The sequence below is a fragment of the Anguilla rostrata genome, unplaced genomic scaffold (assembly GCF_018555375.3).
Source record: "Anguilla rostrata isolate EN2019 unplaced genomic scaffold, ASM1855537v3 scaf0936, whole genome shotgun sequence".
In the NCBI taxonomy this organism is placed as follows: domain Eukaryota; kingdom Metazoa; phylum Chordata; class Actinopteri; order Anguilliformes; family Anguillidae; genus Anguilla; species Anguilla rostrata.
The window spans coordinates 47,963-65,136 of NW_026986306.1; the positions used below are offsets into that span (position 1 = coordinate 47,963).

The 17,174-nt window shown below is 40.0% G+C and overlaps 1 protein-coding gene across 6 annotated transcripts in view; it reads right to left on the bottom strand.

The window, feature by feature from the left end:
- The window catches only part of LOC135246811 (NACHT, LRR and PYD domains-containing protein 3-like), a 49,808-nt gene extending 40,196 nt beyond the window's left edge, over window positions 1–9,612 (bottom strand). For 4 of the 6 annotated variants that reach the window (XM_064320097.1, XM_064320099.1, XM_064320096.1 and 1 more), the window contains exons 1-5: window positions 9,474–9,611; window positions 8,516–8,626; window positions 8,061–8,171; window positions 7,415–7,484; window positions 5,218–5,545 (exon numbers count right to left, since the gene is read on the bottom strand). In XM_064320097.1, coding sequence (XP_064176167.1) covers window positions 5,218–5,545; window positions 7,415–7,484; window positions 8,061–8,171; window positions 8,516–8,626; window positions 9,474–9,532 — 679 coding nt within the window. In that variant the 5' untranslated portion in view covers window positions 9,533–9,611. Of the gene's footprint in view, window positions 1–5,217; window positions 5,546–7,414; window positions 7,485–8,060; window positions 8,172–8,515; window positions 8,627–9,473 lie in introns of all 6 variants that reach the window. The other 2 variants (XM_064320095.1, XM_064320098.1) reach the window with 1 other exon arrangement.
- Between the last annotated feature and the right edge of the window lie 7,562 nt (window positions 9,613–17,174).

Sequence of the window (17,174 nt, forward strand, 5' to 3'; positions counted from 1 at the left end):
GACAATCTATGGGTCTCACCCTGCATAGCTACGTGCCTAACAATTCCCTTTCCCATGTCCTCTTTAAGTTTCAATGCAATCTTTAGGTAGGCCAGTCCTTTTTATAAATGAGTCTGACCCCCCTTCCCTTCTCTCCTACACCTTAACTCAGCATCATCCAATCAGGGCAAACATCATCAAGCCATGATGGGTAAGGTATTTAAGATTGCCACAGGAAAAAGTTGTGTTGCGTTTTGTTTTGGAGCATTGAAGAAGAAGAGTTTTTCTCTTTTTATTTTTGTGGTGGTTCCTTGGTTGTGTGTTTTAGCTGGTTTCCTTTCATCCTGTGGTGCTTAAACTGGAAGTGGGTAACACTTTGGCAAGGTCTGGCTTATCTGTCTCTCTCTCTCTTTTCTGGTATTTCATAATCAATTGTTTAATGTTTTGTTGTATGTATTCTGTTTTGTAATGTAGAAGTAGTGAGCCTGCATTAAAAGAATGTATGATTTCAATGCATTAATCTATTTGACTGCTTTGTAGTAAATTCAATTATTTAATCTTAAAACCTAATATAGAGCTTGTTTTGACTTGTTGGTTGATTCCACCAGTTTTCTGTAGACTGACCTATCAATGAATTCGGCAATTTAATTTATAATTCTCATTTTCAATAATAATTATGAAATTAAATCACATAAAATATATTTTACATGTTGGTTAAGTGAGGGGTTCTAACACGCAATATCACTCGGTTCAGTATTCAGAGTGCTGAACATTTTAACAAGGGCACACTCAGCCCTTAAAAACATTAAATTCTGTACATTCTGACCCCATTTCAACAGACAGATTTCATAAACAACTTCACATGTCCACACAATAAAGCCCCAAACTAAGGGGATTTTGCGTTTTCTTCTTCTTCTCTTTCTTCTTCTTCTTCTTCTTCTTCTCATTCTTATTTTTCCTGCCGCCTATCCCACTAACAACATGTCTCCCCATTGGACATTTTACCGACACCAGCCAAATCCTCACCCTCACGACCCAATCAAAAACTCGCATACACACGCAAAATACCCATACCTTTTTATTCTGAAACATTTCCAGTTTGAATAGTTAATCTGCATGGGGCCTAGTGGGTAAGGTTACAGTCTTGGGAACATGGGGTCGTAGGTTCAAGCCCAGCTAAGGACATGTTTCTTTAACCTGCTTTTACCCTCGCTAATAATTGTCTACTACTTCTCAATTATTGCTTTTGCACCATATCTACCAGCCGTTCACCGAACGTATACACTGCATTATGACGTACCGTCTGCACGTTCAGTTATTAACCGGCTACAATATTGCAAAGCCATATGGATTCAACGGGAGCTCTTCTGTGCTTACTGGCCTGTGTTCTTCTTTAAAACCACGGACAGGTTTGCTAATGATATTTCGCGCATTGCATAGCTATGTCATGGTGCTGCACTAACAAAGTCACAGACTGGTAAACCTCCGGTTGAAGGATTGAATCCCGCCTCGCCCTCAGGCAGATAATGTCCTCTTTTACATGAACGTTTTCTTACGCTTTTATATTTTCTTTACCAAAACTCACTCACGGCCACTCATATGCATTTCATGACGGCAAATGTATTCCTTTTATTAAAAAGTTACACCAGTTCACCACTGTGTCATTTCTACTAACTATATTTCTTCACTTGGCTACCGTACAAAACCTTCTTATCAGCAAACGCCACGTTTCTACATTCATGTTACCTCGCCCGGTTCTCTATCTAGCCACATACAAACAATTACTACGCATGTATGTTCTGCAACTCCCCATTAAAACATTACATTTAAAACCATGAGTCACTCATAAGTATAACTACTAGTACTGAACATGAGAAAAGCACATTAGTGCAATAGATTGCACTCATTACTTAACCCTCCACTTTAACAGCAAATGCTTTATACCGACGGTTATATATACCATTCCATAAGGAAACTAAGCTCGCTCATGGTCAATTTATTTACTCCGCACTATAGTCTGTGATCATGTCAACCTTCACCTACATGCCCATTCTGCTAAAAACATATTGTTTCAACTACGCAATTTCATCATTTCATCCTAATTTCTCTCACACTGTTGTTATTTTCTCATATGCAAAGCCTACTGGGACATATGCGTCTGCTCCTATTCTCCACTATCAAGTTTTCCGGTTCTAGCTTAGCAAAAGAGCGAACAGGATTCCCACCTGCAGATGAGTCAGATCAAAATGCCTTATAAACCTTACAAACACTAAAAGTGCATCTCCACGAAATAACAGACAACGGAGCAGGACAGCAGGGTACACAAGTTGCGACCTAGGCAGCTCTAATTCTACGGGCTTGCTGATTCCTTTGTCAATCAAGGCTCGTTGGATGCCCGTCAAATCCGTGAGTAGCCTACATACACTGGCCATATTTCACCTTTTCTGATGTGTTTACAATTATGCCACCTCACCATTTGTCACAGCCACTGTTTTACATATATAGCAAACCGAAACTGCTAAACAGTACACGCTCATCAGACTGTACAAATTCACACAAGGATAGCCATAATCCACAACCGTTTCTTACAGGGTCACTTCGCATTTCTCACTCTCGTAATAAAACGCTTTGCAAAAAGAAATGATATCTCATAAAAAAACATGTTTTCAACATACAAAAATGCCAAGTTACTCACACATACAAGACATACACCGTCAATAACTCATTCATTCAGATTGCCAAAATCCAGGCCTGCCATTAAAAGTATTGATATCAAAATGACACCAAGTTACTACAAACAATATAGGCTATCTTGCCTCACCGAAATTTAACAACATGTATTCCAAAGCAATGCTACGCAATATTTCCTCAATTCTTTCAAGTCACTTGGCCCTGTGTTTTGTAATCTTACCATATTACAATGTCATGAAAACTTTGTGTCAGATCAAAGTGTCAAATATTTCGTATTGCCTCATGGAACACATTGAAATTAATGTAGAAAACTGCTGGTCAGTCACTACAGGAAGCATATTTCTCCAGAAAACATATGTTTATACTTGCTTCTGAACTGAATTTGACTAAATGTACAAGTGATTGTATATTTGCAACGTACAATAAATACATGTAAAATACATATTGTACATACATACATAGAGAACTTCTTTATCCCCATGGGGACATTTCCCTCGCAGCATGTTACATTCACATTTATGAACAGACATTTATACCAAGAAACATACAATCATTCACCCAACAGAAAGGCTGGGCACCAAAATACATACATACCAATACAAATTGGACATATAGATGCCTATTCAATCAATCTTGACTGTGAGAAAGCCATCCACACATATGTTTAGCCTGTCCATGCACTGCACGCTTATATACACACAGGGCCAAGTGACTTGAAAGAACTGAGGAAATATTGGGTAGCATTGCTTTGGAATACATGTTATTAAATTTCGGTGAGGCAAGATAGCCTATATTGTTTGTAGTACCATAACTTGGCGTCATTTTGATATCAATACTTTTAATGGCAGGCCTGGATTTTGGCAGTCTGAATGAATGAGTTATTGATGGTGTATGTCTTGTATGTGTGAGTAACTTGGCATTTTTGTACGTTGAAAACGTGTTTTTTATGAGATAATATTTACACAGCCAGTGTTCACAGAGAGAAAGTACTTCAGGTGAAATGTTGAAAACGAGATATCCCTCTCTCGTTAGATTTTTTAAGATAATGCATTTGATTTGCTTTCTGCGCGTGTCATCATTGTTCTGTGGCCAATTAAAACTCTAACTGCCGTGTTGTCATCTGTATAAGGAAGTTAATTCCAAATTAGTTTGTGATACTGTACGTTACGTCCTCTACAACAAGCCGTCAATGGTAAGCTAGGATTATATAGCTACGTTTTTCATGGCCGCTGTGGCAATGTTACTGCAATGTAGTCACTAAATGTGCTGCCTGATAGATGGGAGGACTCTTAAGGATTTCCTCAAGCCCAAGTGAAATGTTACTATCCCTGTTTTTAAATTCATAACATGTTTACCATTAAGTCACTCCAGATTCAAAACATGCACATTCATTCTTGTTCTATGAATTGTAAAATTTCCATCAATAATACTACTCATAAAATAACAAAATGTATTCATACAGTAAAGATCAAGGCTACATTGAGAAAACAATCTCGATGAAAGTGTTGGCCCAACAAGTTAAAAAGCAGCAGCAGGACATAGGCTACATGAGGCAGCATATGCAAAAAAAGTCTGATTTATTTGGATTAAAAATGCATACCTAGAATTAGCTCCAAGGAGCGCTGGAGGACGTGCGGAAAATGTATTCCTAAAAACCTAGATAGCTTGGCCTAGACACTTTTTCACAGGCCAGCCCAATAATCTATTAATGCCTATGCCACTGTAGCTTGCTCATGAGTAAATAAAACAGAAATCACTTCAAAGGTTATCTATTATTTTTTCTATTATCATATAGGCTGTGTGGCAGAAATACATTTTGATCAGAATGCCAAATCATAATTTCTTATTTCATCCTGCTTCTGATAATAAAATTATGAACACCAAATATTTATTTTTGCCATTTAGCACGACCAATGCAGATTTTTCCCAACTGAACTTGTGGATCTCTCGCTTGATGTCAAGAGGAGAGGGCAGATATTTTGCTGTTTTCCACACTGCAGACGCAGTACAAATGTGCTTCCCACGACGAAGGAGGATAAAGAGGTCGTCATATTCTCGGTTTGCACATCTGCAGGCGCACAAGTAGGACTTGAACACCCCGTTGCAGGGTCATGCTTTTGCTTTTGGAACGAGCTTCTTTACAGCGTGAGACACCCGGAGGTCCTCATAATCTAATACTTTTATACTGACCGCTGAGTTTGATTCTTGGATACAAACTCAGGGCAGTCTGTCTGATGGGACAGTGGTCTAGGTACTGGTATTTGAGCACAAGATTCTGCCTTTAAACCCCCCTCAGGGACATTTAATCTTGTTCATTTGCTTGTCATTGTTATCACAGCTTGAGGCAATATTTTAATACATTTAAATGTAAAATAAATAAATGTTATTTTTGGCCTTTTATATGAAGTATGTAATATTGGCAATGTAAAACAGCATTATGGAAGTGTAGATGCTGTAAATCAGAACACTGATCATTGTTAGATTTGCTATCTAAACTCGTTTCAAAATTCTAATTGACACACAGTAGCAATGAAAGAAAGATCTTACTGCGCTGTTCATCTCTTTCCAGTGAATCAGAGAGATCCTTCTGCTTCATGTTCCTCAAGATGTTGAGTGTGATCTTCAGAGACCTCTCACTACCACAGGTCTCCAGCATCTTCTCAACTATGTACATTCTCTCAATGCATCCTGGGTAATCATCAGCTTCATGACTGTCAAACAATTCATTAATAAACTTCATAAATTTATCCAGCCAAGTAGGATCTTCAGGCAGACTCTGATATTCAAGACAGCATTCAGGGCAATCCTGACTCAGATGGCTCTGGAACAGCTTCAGCTTTTCATCCTTCAGCTTCATCAGAGTGCGCAGGAGAGACTGAAACAAACACATGAAGAGGTGTGTTGTATCAGAGTGAAATAAACACATGAAGAGGTGAGCTGTATCTGTGTGAAATAAACACATGAAGAGGTGTGCTGTATCAGTGTGAAATAAACACATGAAGAGGTGTGCTGTATCAGTGTGAAATAAACACATGAAGAGGTGATCTGTATCAGTGTGAAATAAACACACGAAGAGGAGTTCTGTACCAGTGTGAAATAAACACATGGAGAGGTGTGCTGTAACAGTGTGAAATAAACACATGAAGAGGTGATCTGTATCAGTGTGAAATAAACACACAAAGAGGTGTGCTGTATCAGTGTGAAATAAACACATGAAGAGGTGTGCTGTATCAGTGTGAAATAAACACATGAAGAGGTGTGCTGTATCAGTGTGAAATAAACACATGAAGAGGTGTGCTGCACCAGTGTGAAATAAACACATGAAAAGGTGTGCTGTATCAGTGTGAAATAAACACATGAAGAGGTGTGCTGCACCAGTGTGAAATAAACACATGAAGAGGTGTGCTGTATCAGTGTGAAATAAACACATGAAGAGGTGTGCTGCATCACAATAATACATGAACACATGACAAATAAAATGGGCCATAATACATGCGAACAGTAACATTGAAGTTTTGCGATGCTACATGTAAGGATAGAAATGTATTTGCAAATTATCCTGGATAAAGACATGACTCCTTTATATTGACCAACTCTGTCATTCCTGCAGTCTTCTGGGGGAATCCCACTCCTGGAGGGGTGGCTGTTAGGGGACAATGGCTATCCTTTAAAGACACGGCTGAAGATAATATAACAGAGTCTGTGAATAGTCATTCAATCGAAAACTCACAAAACCATGCACTGTAGCCCAATAGAGAGGACGTTTGGAATGCTGAAAATGCACTTCAGATGTTTGCATAAGTCAGGTGGAACTTTACAATACAGCCCTCAGAAGGCCTGAATATTCTTTGTGGCGTGTTGTGTGTTGCATAACGTTGCCAAAGTCATGGATGTCTCAGACATAAATGAGGACACATTATAGGACTTTAGAAGGCGTGATGGTGAACTGAATGTGCTGATGCATATTAATGAACCGAGATACCCCAGCAGCACAGGCGAGGAGGAATCAGCTGGCAGAAGAGCTGCTTCATCTACAGCCTGTTATGCAGACAGAATGGTTCATTTGATTTAAAAAATCCACAACATTGCCCAGCGAATACTGCATTTATTTCGACATTTTAAATCACCTTTTTATGATTTATTTTCAAATATGTTCTGCGGGATTCACTGAGCATGATGGTCGTTTTTTAGATCTCCAAATTTTAATGGACTCACACAGAAACAGGTCTTTTATGACAGAGGTAAATCTGTTTTTTCTAAGAATTTAAAATCCACCATTATATTATCAATCCACCAAGGTGCAAGTGTGCAGGTGGCTTTTATAAGGAATGTGAGATGATATGCTGATCGGTTTATCACATGTTTATGCCCAGGACACACCTATAAATTAAAACAGTAGGATCACCCCATTGGAACCTTTTGCCTGACATTGCGCTTAAATAATCCACTGTTAAACAAGTATAAGTGGGTTTGGACAAAACCTAAATGCACTTGTACCATGCACTTTAGACCATGCGCTAAGATCATTAAAATAGAGCATTTTTTTAGTAAAAAGCTGGTTTATTGTGTTCATATGACATTCCACTTGAGATGGTCATGAATAATATAAAAAAAGGTGCAATATGTTATTAATGTCAGGCACTTGTAAACATTATCCTTGCACTAAATTATATAGGCATTATATATACTCAAAAGTATTTACTGCACAAAGAAAACACATAACCAATTAAAAAAGATCTCATACCTTTTTTGCGGAAGATACTTTATCTGTACTCTTATCTTTGAAAGAGCTGGACTTCAGTGACTGCTGGATCCTGTGAACAAAACATGGAGACAGAGCTTCCAGTTAAACTCATTCTCTTACTGCAGCTCTAACTCACAGCACATGGAGACAGAGCTTCCAGCTAAACTCATCCTCCTACGGCAGCTCTAACTCACAGCACATGGAGACAGAACTTCCAGTTAAACTCATCCTCTTACTGCAGCTCTAACTCAAAACACATGGAGAGCGAGCTTCCAGTTAAACTCATCCTCTTACTGCAGCTCTAACTCACAGCACATGGAGACAGAGCTTCCAGTTAAACTCATCCTCTAACTGCAGCTCAAACTCACAGCACATGGAGACAGAGCTTCCAGTTAAACTCATCCTCTTACTGCAGCTCTAACTCACAGCACATGGAGACAGAGCTTCCAGTTAAACTCATCCTCTTACTGCAGCTCTAACTCAAAACACATGGAGACAGAGCTTCCAGTTAAACTCATCCTCTTACTGCAGCTCTTAGTTACTGCAGATCTGAATATTGTATAAAACAGCTCACATGCAACTGAATGGTGCCAGTAACATTGATGTATGATTAAAAAGTAGTGTCAATTTGAACCTCCTTAATTACCTTTGATCACCTGTGAACTTTCCTCTGAACACGATTGGACGATCCATTGAACGATCACTCTTCATAGACAGACAGCTAGGTACAGGTGACCCTGCTCTTTCCACCTTGACCCTGCGAACAAAACAAGAAGACACAGCATCCAATTACACTCATCCTCTTACCACAGCTCAAACTCACAGCACATGGAGACAGAGCTTCCAAGTAAACTCATCCTCTTACTGCAGCTCTAACTCAAAACACATGGAGACAGAGCGTCCAGTTAAACTCATCCTCTAACTGCAGCTCTAACTCAAAACACATGGAGACAGAGCTTCCAGTTAAACTCATCCTCTAACTGCAGCTCTTAGTTACTGCAGATCTGAATATTGTATAAAACAGCTCACATGCAACTGAATGGTGCCAGTAACATTGATGTATGATTAAAAAGTAGTGTCAATTTGAACCTCCTTAATTACCTTTGATCACCTGTGAACTTTCCTCTGAACACGATTGGACGATCCATTGAACGATCACTCTTCATAGACAGACAGCTAGGTACAGGTGACCCTGCTCTTTCTACCTGGACCCTGCAAACAAAACAAGAAGACACAGCATCCAATTACACTCATCCTCTTACCGCAGCTCAAACTCACAACACATGGAGACAGAGCTTCCAAGTAAACTTGTGTGTATTTACTCTAGTGTTTCTTTTGCGCCTCTACATCATGAAACCTATGCACTTGTTGTACGTCGCTCTGGATAAGAGCGTCTGCTAAATGCCTATAATGTAATGTAATGTAATGTAAACTCATCCTCTTACTGCAGCTCCAACTCACAGCACATGGAGACAGAGCTTCCAGTTAAACTCATCCTATTACTGCAGCTCTAACTCACAGCACATGGAGAGAGAGCTTCCAGTTAAACTCATCCTCTTACTGCAGCTCTAACTCACACCACATGGAGACAGAGCTTCCAGTTAAACTCATCCTCTTACTGCAGCTCTAACTCACAGCACATGGAGAGAGCGCTTCCAGTTAAACTCATCCTCTAACTGCAGCTCAAACTCACAGCACATGGAGACAGAGCTTCCAGTTAGACCCATCCTCTTACTGCAGCTCTAACACAGCACATGGAGACAGAGCTTCCAGTTAAACTCATCCTCTTACTGCAGCTCTAACTCACAGCACATGGAGAGAGCGCTTCCAGTTAAACTCATCCTCTAACTGCAGCTCTAACTCAAAACACATGGAGACAGAGCTTCCAGTTAAATTCATCCTCTTACTGCAGCTCTAACTCACAGCACATGGAGACAGAGCTTCCAGTTAAACTCAGCTCTAACTCACAGCACATGGAGACAGAGCTTCCAGTTAAACTCATCCTCTTACTGCAGCTCTTACTCATATCACATTAAATATCTGATTCGTGCATTTATACCTCTTCCTCTCACTGCTGAAGGTTCCTCCTTTGGTCTTCGACTCCTCTGAGAGATTCATTTTAGAAACAGCACCCTCTATCTAAGGAGACAGGAACACATCAGACCAGTCTGGACCACTAGTGGATTCAAACCCATATTAGCCTGCAAACACACAACATGAGAACACAGTAAACAGTCCCATGGACACATAAAGACACAGACACACACACATATTATAACATAGTTTTTATTGGAAGCAATGCAGAATTTAAATGGGCCCTGAACATGTACTATACAGACATCTCAAAAGGAGTGGTGTTACCCTTGATACTGAAGCTCAGGAGCGTGTGTCCAGAAAGACACCACAGTGCACTAGAAACAGTGTGCTGAGGCTTGATTAGTTTCTGCCATAAACACGTCATCAATGACGTCCGAAGCTTCATTTGGTACACACAACCATGTGACCGCTTTGGTAACTGACTCAAAGGAAGCAAAGCTTTGGCGCAAGTTTCGTGGGTAGAGCAAGCAGTGTGTCAGTCGTGAGCTAGTGAGTCACAGTGACTGCTTTAAGAATCCGAGACATTGTGCAGAGATGGAACCAGCCAGGAACAGAGAGCGGTCTGCAGTTTTGGAGCATTTTAAAATGATATCAGCAACTAAGCTTTATCCTCCTGAGACCCAGGCGAAAAAAGGTTCAAAATGACATTTTTTCTATATTTTTTGTTACAATATATATAGTAATAAAAATGTATAAAAATACAAACTAAATAAAATAAAAAAAACAATAAAAACAATCTGTTATGAATAATGATATATAAGTGCAGTTTTACTTATTATAACAACAATTTTAAAAAATACACATTAAATTTTTTACTCCAGAAAGACGACCAGGTCCAAGAACATGTAATCTCACATCCAAATTTATGACATTTAAAGACCATTATGTATTATAGACACAGAGACAATTAAGCTATCATGAAGGCTTGAAGATACAACTAGAAATGTCACGTCCTCCACAGAGGACAGACATGAATGTCTTTGTCTCAGAAGGATGAGAGAAAATTATTATATGAATACATACAACAATAACCATTTATTTCAGTGACCAATGTTGCATGAGCACCTCCTCTCCCCATTTAATAGTTGTTACTCCGAAGTTGCAAGGTGGACACGACGCTGATGACTATCTTTTATAAGTCTTTTATTGAATCTCTTTTAACCTTTAATATGATCTGCTGGTTTGGTAACCTAAATCTTAAGTGCAAGAGTAGACTGGCCAACATTGTAAAATTAGCTGGCAGGATCATTTAATACAGCTGACCCCTCCCAGCTGTATCAGATAGGATCTATAAGGAAGGCCCAGTCCATTCTGAGGGATTCCCAGCATCCCCTGTTCAATCAGTTTGTATTACTTCCCTCAGAGCGCAGATATACACCGATCAGCCACAACATTAAAACCACCTACCTAATATTGTGTAGGTCCCCCTCGTGCCGCCAAAACAGCTCTGACCCGTCTCCACCTCTGAAGGTGTCCTCTGTTATATTTGTATTTCTGTATATATTTGTATCTACTGTATATTTGTATCTACTGTAAATTTGTATCTGATTGTATTACTTTATTGTCTTTTGTGCTGCAACAGTGCAAATTCCCCCCGGGGATTAATAAAGTACACTACTACTACTACTTATTACATTATTGGTTTTTACTACATAAAAAATGTGAAATGGATTACATTATTGGGAATTATTACACTTTGGTAGTTTATTACATTATTACTTGCTACAGGGCTATAAAAAGCCAAGATATTGTTAGAGGGTGAATTATTGCCACATGATTTTAAGAACTCTCAACGGGTCAGAGAGGTTTTAGGGGCACGAGAGGGACCTACACAATATTAGGCAGGTGGCTGATCGGTGTAGGCTCCCTATTTTAAAATAGGATCCCTATGTTAAAAACAAACAAGATTAAACACTCTTTTATCCCAGGTGTCACTGGCTTTCTTAATAAGTTATAGTGATACGTTTTGCAGTGATTTTAATGTTTATCTGTTGTCATAAATATAGTTATTGCTATTTATTATATACTACACTGCAGTACAAACTGCCCACATGGGGACAGTAAAAACTCTAACTAACACCAAACCTATATCCTTTGTGTGATATACCGGCACATTTATTCGGAATACCCCCTCATTAATGCAAATAGGCTGCTCCAAACCACACATTATGTGGCTGTAACTCAGTATAGACATTACATTACATTACAGGCATTTAGCAAACTCTCCTATCCAGAGTGACTTACACAACTTCTTTTTTGTCACATATTTTTTTTAAATTACATCCATACAGCTGGATATATACTGAAGTAATGCAGGTTAGGTACCTTGCTCAAGGGTACTACGGCAGTGTCCTACCTGGGACCCGAACCTGTGATTTATAGGTTAAAAGGCCAGCTCCTTACCTATTAGAATGGGCAACATGTGTGATCTAAGCGACTTTGACTCTGCCAGATGGATGGTGCCAGATATGGTGGTTCCAGCATCACAGCTGCCCTCTAGAGTTTACAGAGAATGGTGAGATAAACAAAAAACATTGTTAATGAGAGATCAGAGGAGAATGGGCAGACTAGTTCAAGCTAACAGAAAGGCCACAAATGAAATAACAGCTATGCTTGGCCAAAGAGCTCTAATGTCATCTCTCAGGACCACAGTAGATAAGACAAAGGAGACTATTTAGATTCTTGAAACTGTCAATTACTCCCAGTAAAACCATTTTCCTGAAGCCATTCCACATAGCCTTTTGGCATGGAGGTAGGATCTAATTTTGGAGCACCTAATGTAACAGTTAATAGAAACTTGGTGACCCCCCGATGCAACCAAGTTCTGTAATTCTCCAGCTGTGGCCACTGGATATTTCTTTGCTCCCTGAACCACCTACCTCACTTTGCATTGGCTAATATCACTAGCGCCATCTACTGGGCAGGTTTAACACTACACCAGGGGTTTTGAAATTATTCATATTTGGTCTCACAGTAGTACGTCCTATGTTTCTTTGTTTAGTTTTTGACCCATTTCCTTATTTTTGAAGGTCAGCAACCATGTTTTTCTTCATTTGTGAGTTTGTTGCTTTTGAAGAAAAACAGATTTTATTCGACCGCACATTTCCCCAAAAACAACCCCCCTAACATACACGAACGTGCTCGTGAGAAATCTTGGAAAACATCCAAAAACGACCCAAATCAATAATTAATGAAAGTAGATCATTATGTTTTCTTAAGTAGCCCAATTCTATCTAAAAAAAAAAGTCATTGTATCATGTGTTTTCCGTTTTTAGTAGTTGAAATTGGATTTGAAATCGCTGCAGTACAATTTCTGTTGTATTTCAATTTCAGCTTCAATCCAACTGAGGCAAAACGTAAATTCGCTTTGACATTGTGGCTTTGAAATCAGACGCTTTCGTGATTTTAAGTAGACCTACATGCACCAGCTACATGCTGCTACCTTGTGGTTCACACAAGAAACGGCGTCTTAATGCAACTAAAACCGCAGTTCTTTTCAGTTCTTTCTACTATTAAAGTAGTTGCATTTATTATCCTTGAAACTTGTGCAAATTCAATAGAACAGAATTAATTGGTAAGGACATGGCCACTAGGTCTTCATGAATTGAAACTGGTCAGAGTTGGGTAGCAAATATGCAAATGAGTATCCTTTAAGCATCTTTTTAGCAAGCTCTTGTATACGGGAGCTAATGTCTCGTTTCAAATGATAGAAGACCAGCTATAAAAGCTCCATACGTGAATTAACTACCGACCACCGAATTTAACATGGCAGAAATCAAGTTAATTTGTCTTAATCCAAACTGTGTGAATACAGAGCAAAAATAACATTTGGACTTCACAAACCACAAAGTTAAAATGTTTGGTCTGTTTTTGTTACAGTAGCAGATGTCATAATGTAGCCGACGACAGGCTTGTGACTTCCGTCATATCCAAATAGGTGAAATTATCATGAAATACCAAATAAATGCTAAAATAAACGTTAATATTTTTAAAAGATATTTGAAAGGGTAATTTTTTTTAAGTTTTTGGTCCCAAATGGGGAATTTGAAAAAAAACATATTACTCCTCGTCTACACCTCGGGCACCATTTTATTACCTGTTTCACTAAATTAAGCATTATTGCGATCATAGTTGCAGATTCCTATTCCTCCAAACACCCCTTCTCATCTAGCTTCTATTCTCCCGGCTGCAACGACTGAAGCCCCCAGTGAGGCTTGGCTTTGGGTCTGGTTTTACCCACATTAGTGTTTATGTGTGGCTCCTTAGAGAGAAATAAGAGCACTGATGCTCTTTAATTCCGTTTCTGGGCAAAAAGTGTATTCCTGAAATCACACACGACAAAACAATCTGTGTGACGATAAAAAAAAGCCGAGTTAGAGTCCCGGTTCGCGTCCTCTCTGCATGGAGCTAGCAAGTTCCTGTGCTTGTGCTAGTTTCCTCTGGGTACTGGGTCACTGTGTCCATATACTCCTAATAAATAAATAATTACACAATTCTGTCTACAGATGTTTAAAAGCCAACACGGAATCTCTAATTTTACACAACATAAAGTTTCCCTTCAGATTAAGAAACATCAGTGTCCATGTTCTTGCTCACAAGTGAAAACATGGAATCATTTATGATTTCTGCAACAACAATTTGAATTACTTTAAAGATTGTTTAAAGTAACTAAAATACTATTTTTTCAACAGTGTTTTCCAGAACTCCACAGGAGTTCTCATGTCTTAATAATTGCAGTAGATGTGACTTTAAACCAAAATGTTTTACAAATAATCCAGACAATGTTTTATTGATCAAAAACAGTTTCCATGTCTATATGATTGCACATATGGAATCACTGCCCATTCTTTCACTGCTCCGCCTCAGTTCCTGTAGATTCAATGGGAGACCTGCAGTGATTAATGCACTTCAGACTGTGTTCTGCAGTGTTCAGCTGCTTGGAGGCTTAAGGTAGTGAAGGGAAGTGTATGTTTCTATATTTCTGTATGCACTCTTGGCCAATTCTGCCTAGGCCTGTGGCCTTGTCCCAGTCTCCACATTCCCAGTTACCGTGACGATGAGGGAGAGGAGCGATGGAGAGGTATGGGGAGGATGGAATGCAGCTCAGGGCCGTACCGACATCACTCCTGAGAGGACCCGAAAAACCTTGGCACCCACCATGGGGATATACCACCCCTGTCCCAGGCACTATACTGTGCTGTTATGTTGTGTGCTGAGAGGCCTAATTACTGATGTAACAAGCGTGTGTGACCCCAGACAGAGCCTCCATGCTTGTGAGATGTGACCATATAAGGTGTGATGCTTAGAAACTACTATCAAGACTGAGACAACTTAGTGAGTCTTTGGAGAATGCCTCTGCATGCTGTGTAGTGGGTATTTCCTGTTACAGTGGGAAAATGTCATCTGACCTGATGATTTCCTGTCTACCTCATGTACCTGCTTTCAGTGGTTCTTATCAATTCAGTGATTATTTGGCACATTGTATGGTAGTTAGCATTTCTTATGGATGCTGATAAGTTGTAATTTTATTGAAAGTAGGCTTGGGGCTGCTGGATGGCTCATTCGGTTAAGGCACCACGCTGAGGTGCATGGATGAGCCTCACGGCCTCGGGTTGAATCCGGACCGTGCCAGTGCCGACTGTGGCCGGTATCTCCACAGGGCGACGCACGATTGGTGCCTGTGTTGCCCAGGGTACGGGAGGGTCAGTCAGACAGGGATCTGTTTTTCATCACTCTCTAGCGACCCCCCTTGGGTGCTCGTATGACTGCATGTCAGAGCCGCTTATGAAAGGTCTTCCCCGGCATGAAAAATATATATGCGCACAAGCTGAAATGTGGTAAATGTTAAAATTAGCTTTTAATGTGTAGGCTTGTTATCATAACAAAGGTGAATTTTGTTTTAAAGCAAAGCATCAAGATTAAACATAAGGAAATGTCATGGTTCTGTCTCCATCACATGGGTGTTTGATGTAATTGCAACAGGGAAACATTTACTCAGACAAGCTCCTGTTAATAAAAGTACTGGCATATGGCATTAGCAAACTTCTGAGAATTCTGAGAATTCCTCTGCAAGCTGTGGCATGTGTACCTCTCTGGTGCTGTTTGTAATAAAACCTGTAACTGTGGGAAACTGTTGTCTGACCTGGTATTTTCCTGTCTACCTCGTGTATCTGCTTTAAATGTTTCCTGGAAATATGTTCAAAAAATGCCCTGCCAAACCAGACTTTTAAACTTTGCAACAGTAAGATTTAAACTGAACTGCCAGTGCCTTAAAGTACTGCAGTCCTTAATTTGTTCATCTGTCATTTGTACACCTCATGTTGCACACAGTTGTTCTCATGTTTTAAGCATTGCAGGAGATACAGTATGGCTGTAAATTGCTGTTTCACAAATGATCCAGATGATGTTTTAACAATCAAGAACAGTTTATATATAGATGGGATTACACATAGTCTATCTGTGCTTTTTCATTGATTGATGTTGCACTGCGACCACATACTTCTAAAGCATAGTACTGTCCAATCATGTTAAAAATCCAACATGATCACTCTGAGATCACTTGCAGTAGTTTTTTTGGAGAGAACAGTGCTGTCATTTATACTCAAGGATTCCAAAAACAAGATGGACCCACTACACTTTGCACACAAGGTGAGGCACAGCATTGATGATTCTCTACTTTTTTTTCAGTTCAGTGAACTCTTGAGAACCTGTCAACTTCTGCCTTGAAACTCAACCTTGGAGTTCAGTCACTTGCAATAGTATCACAAGGCCACCAGGTGGCAGCATACATCTGCTTTGTGTTTGCAGTATTCCAACAAACAACAAAAGATTTGATAGTAGTCAAAAAATACCCTGATACTTTTGGCCATTTCCAGCTCCAGCCACGATACATAATGGTTTCACTAAATTCCATTTATCTTGAGGATGGAGGAGCAATTTCAAAGAAATTCACTGGTCGACGTACTGAAGATGCTCATTGTTGTTGTATGCAGAGGACACACACAGCACAGTGATGCACACAGCCTCAGAGTACATTAACACACAGCCTGCCAGCACCCAGCCACACGCACACACACACACACAGAGCACACTGATGCACACAGCCTCAGAGTACATTAACACACAGCCTGCCAGCACCCAGCCACACACACACACACACATATACACACACACACACACAGCACACTGATGCACACAGCCTCAGAGTAAATTAACACACAGCCTGCCAGCACCAAACCACACACACACACACACACACACACAGCACACTGATGCACACAGCCTCAGAGTACATTAACACACAGCCTGCCAGGCCCCAGCAACACACACACACACACACACACACACACACACACACACACTCACGCACACACACACACACACTCACACATACACACACACACACACACACACACTCACGCACACACACACACACACACACACACACACACACACAGCACACACACACACACACACACACACACACACACAGCACACTGATGCACACAGCCTGAAAGTACAGTAACACACAGCCTGCCAGGCCCCAGTCACACACACACTTGCTTGCTTGTGGCTGTCCATCGTTGCCGAAGATAAAGTCACTTCCTTGGGGGGGGTGGCTAGTGGAGTGTTGTGGCTACCGCTGCTGCCGGCAATGCCATTG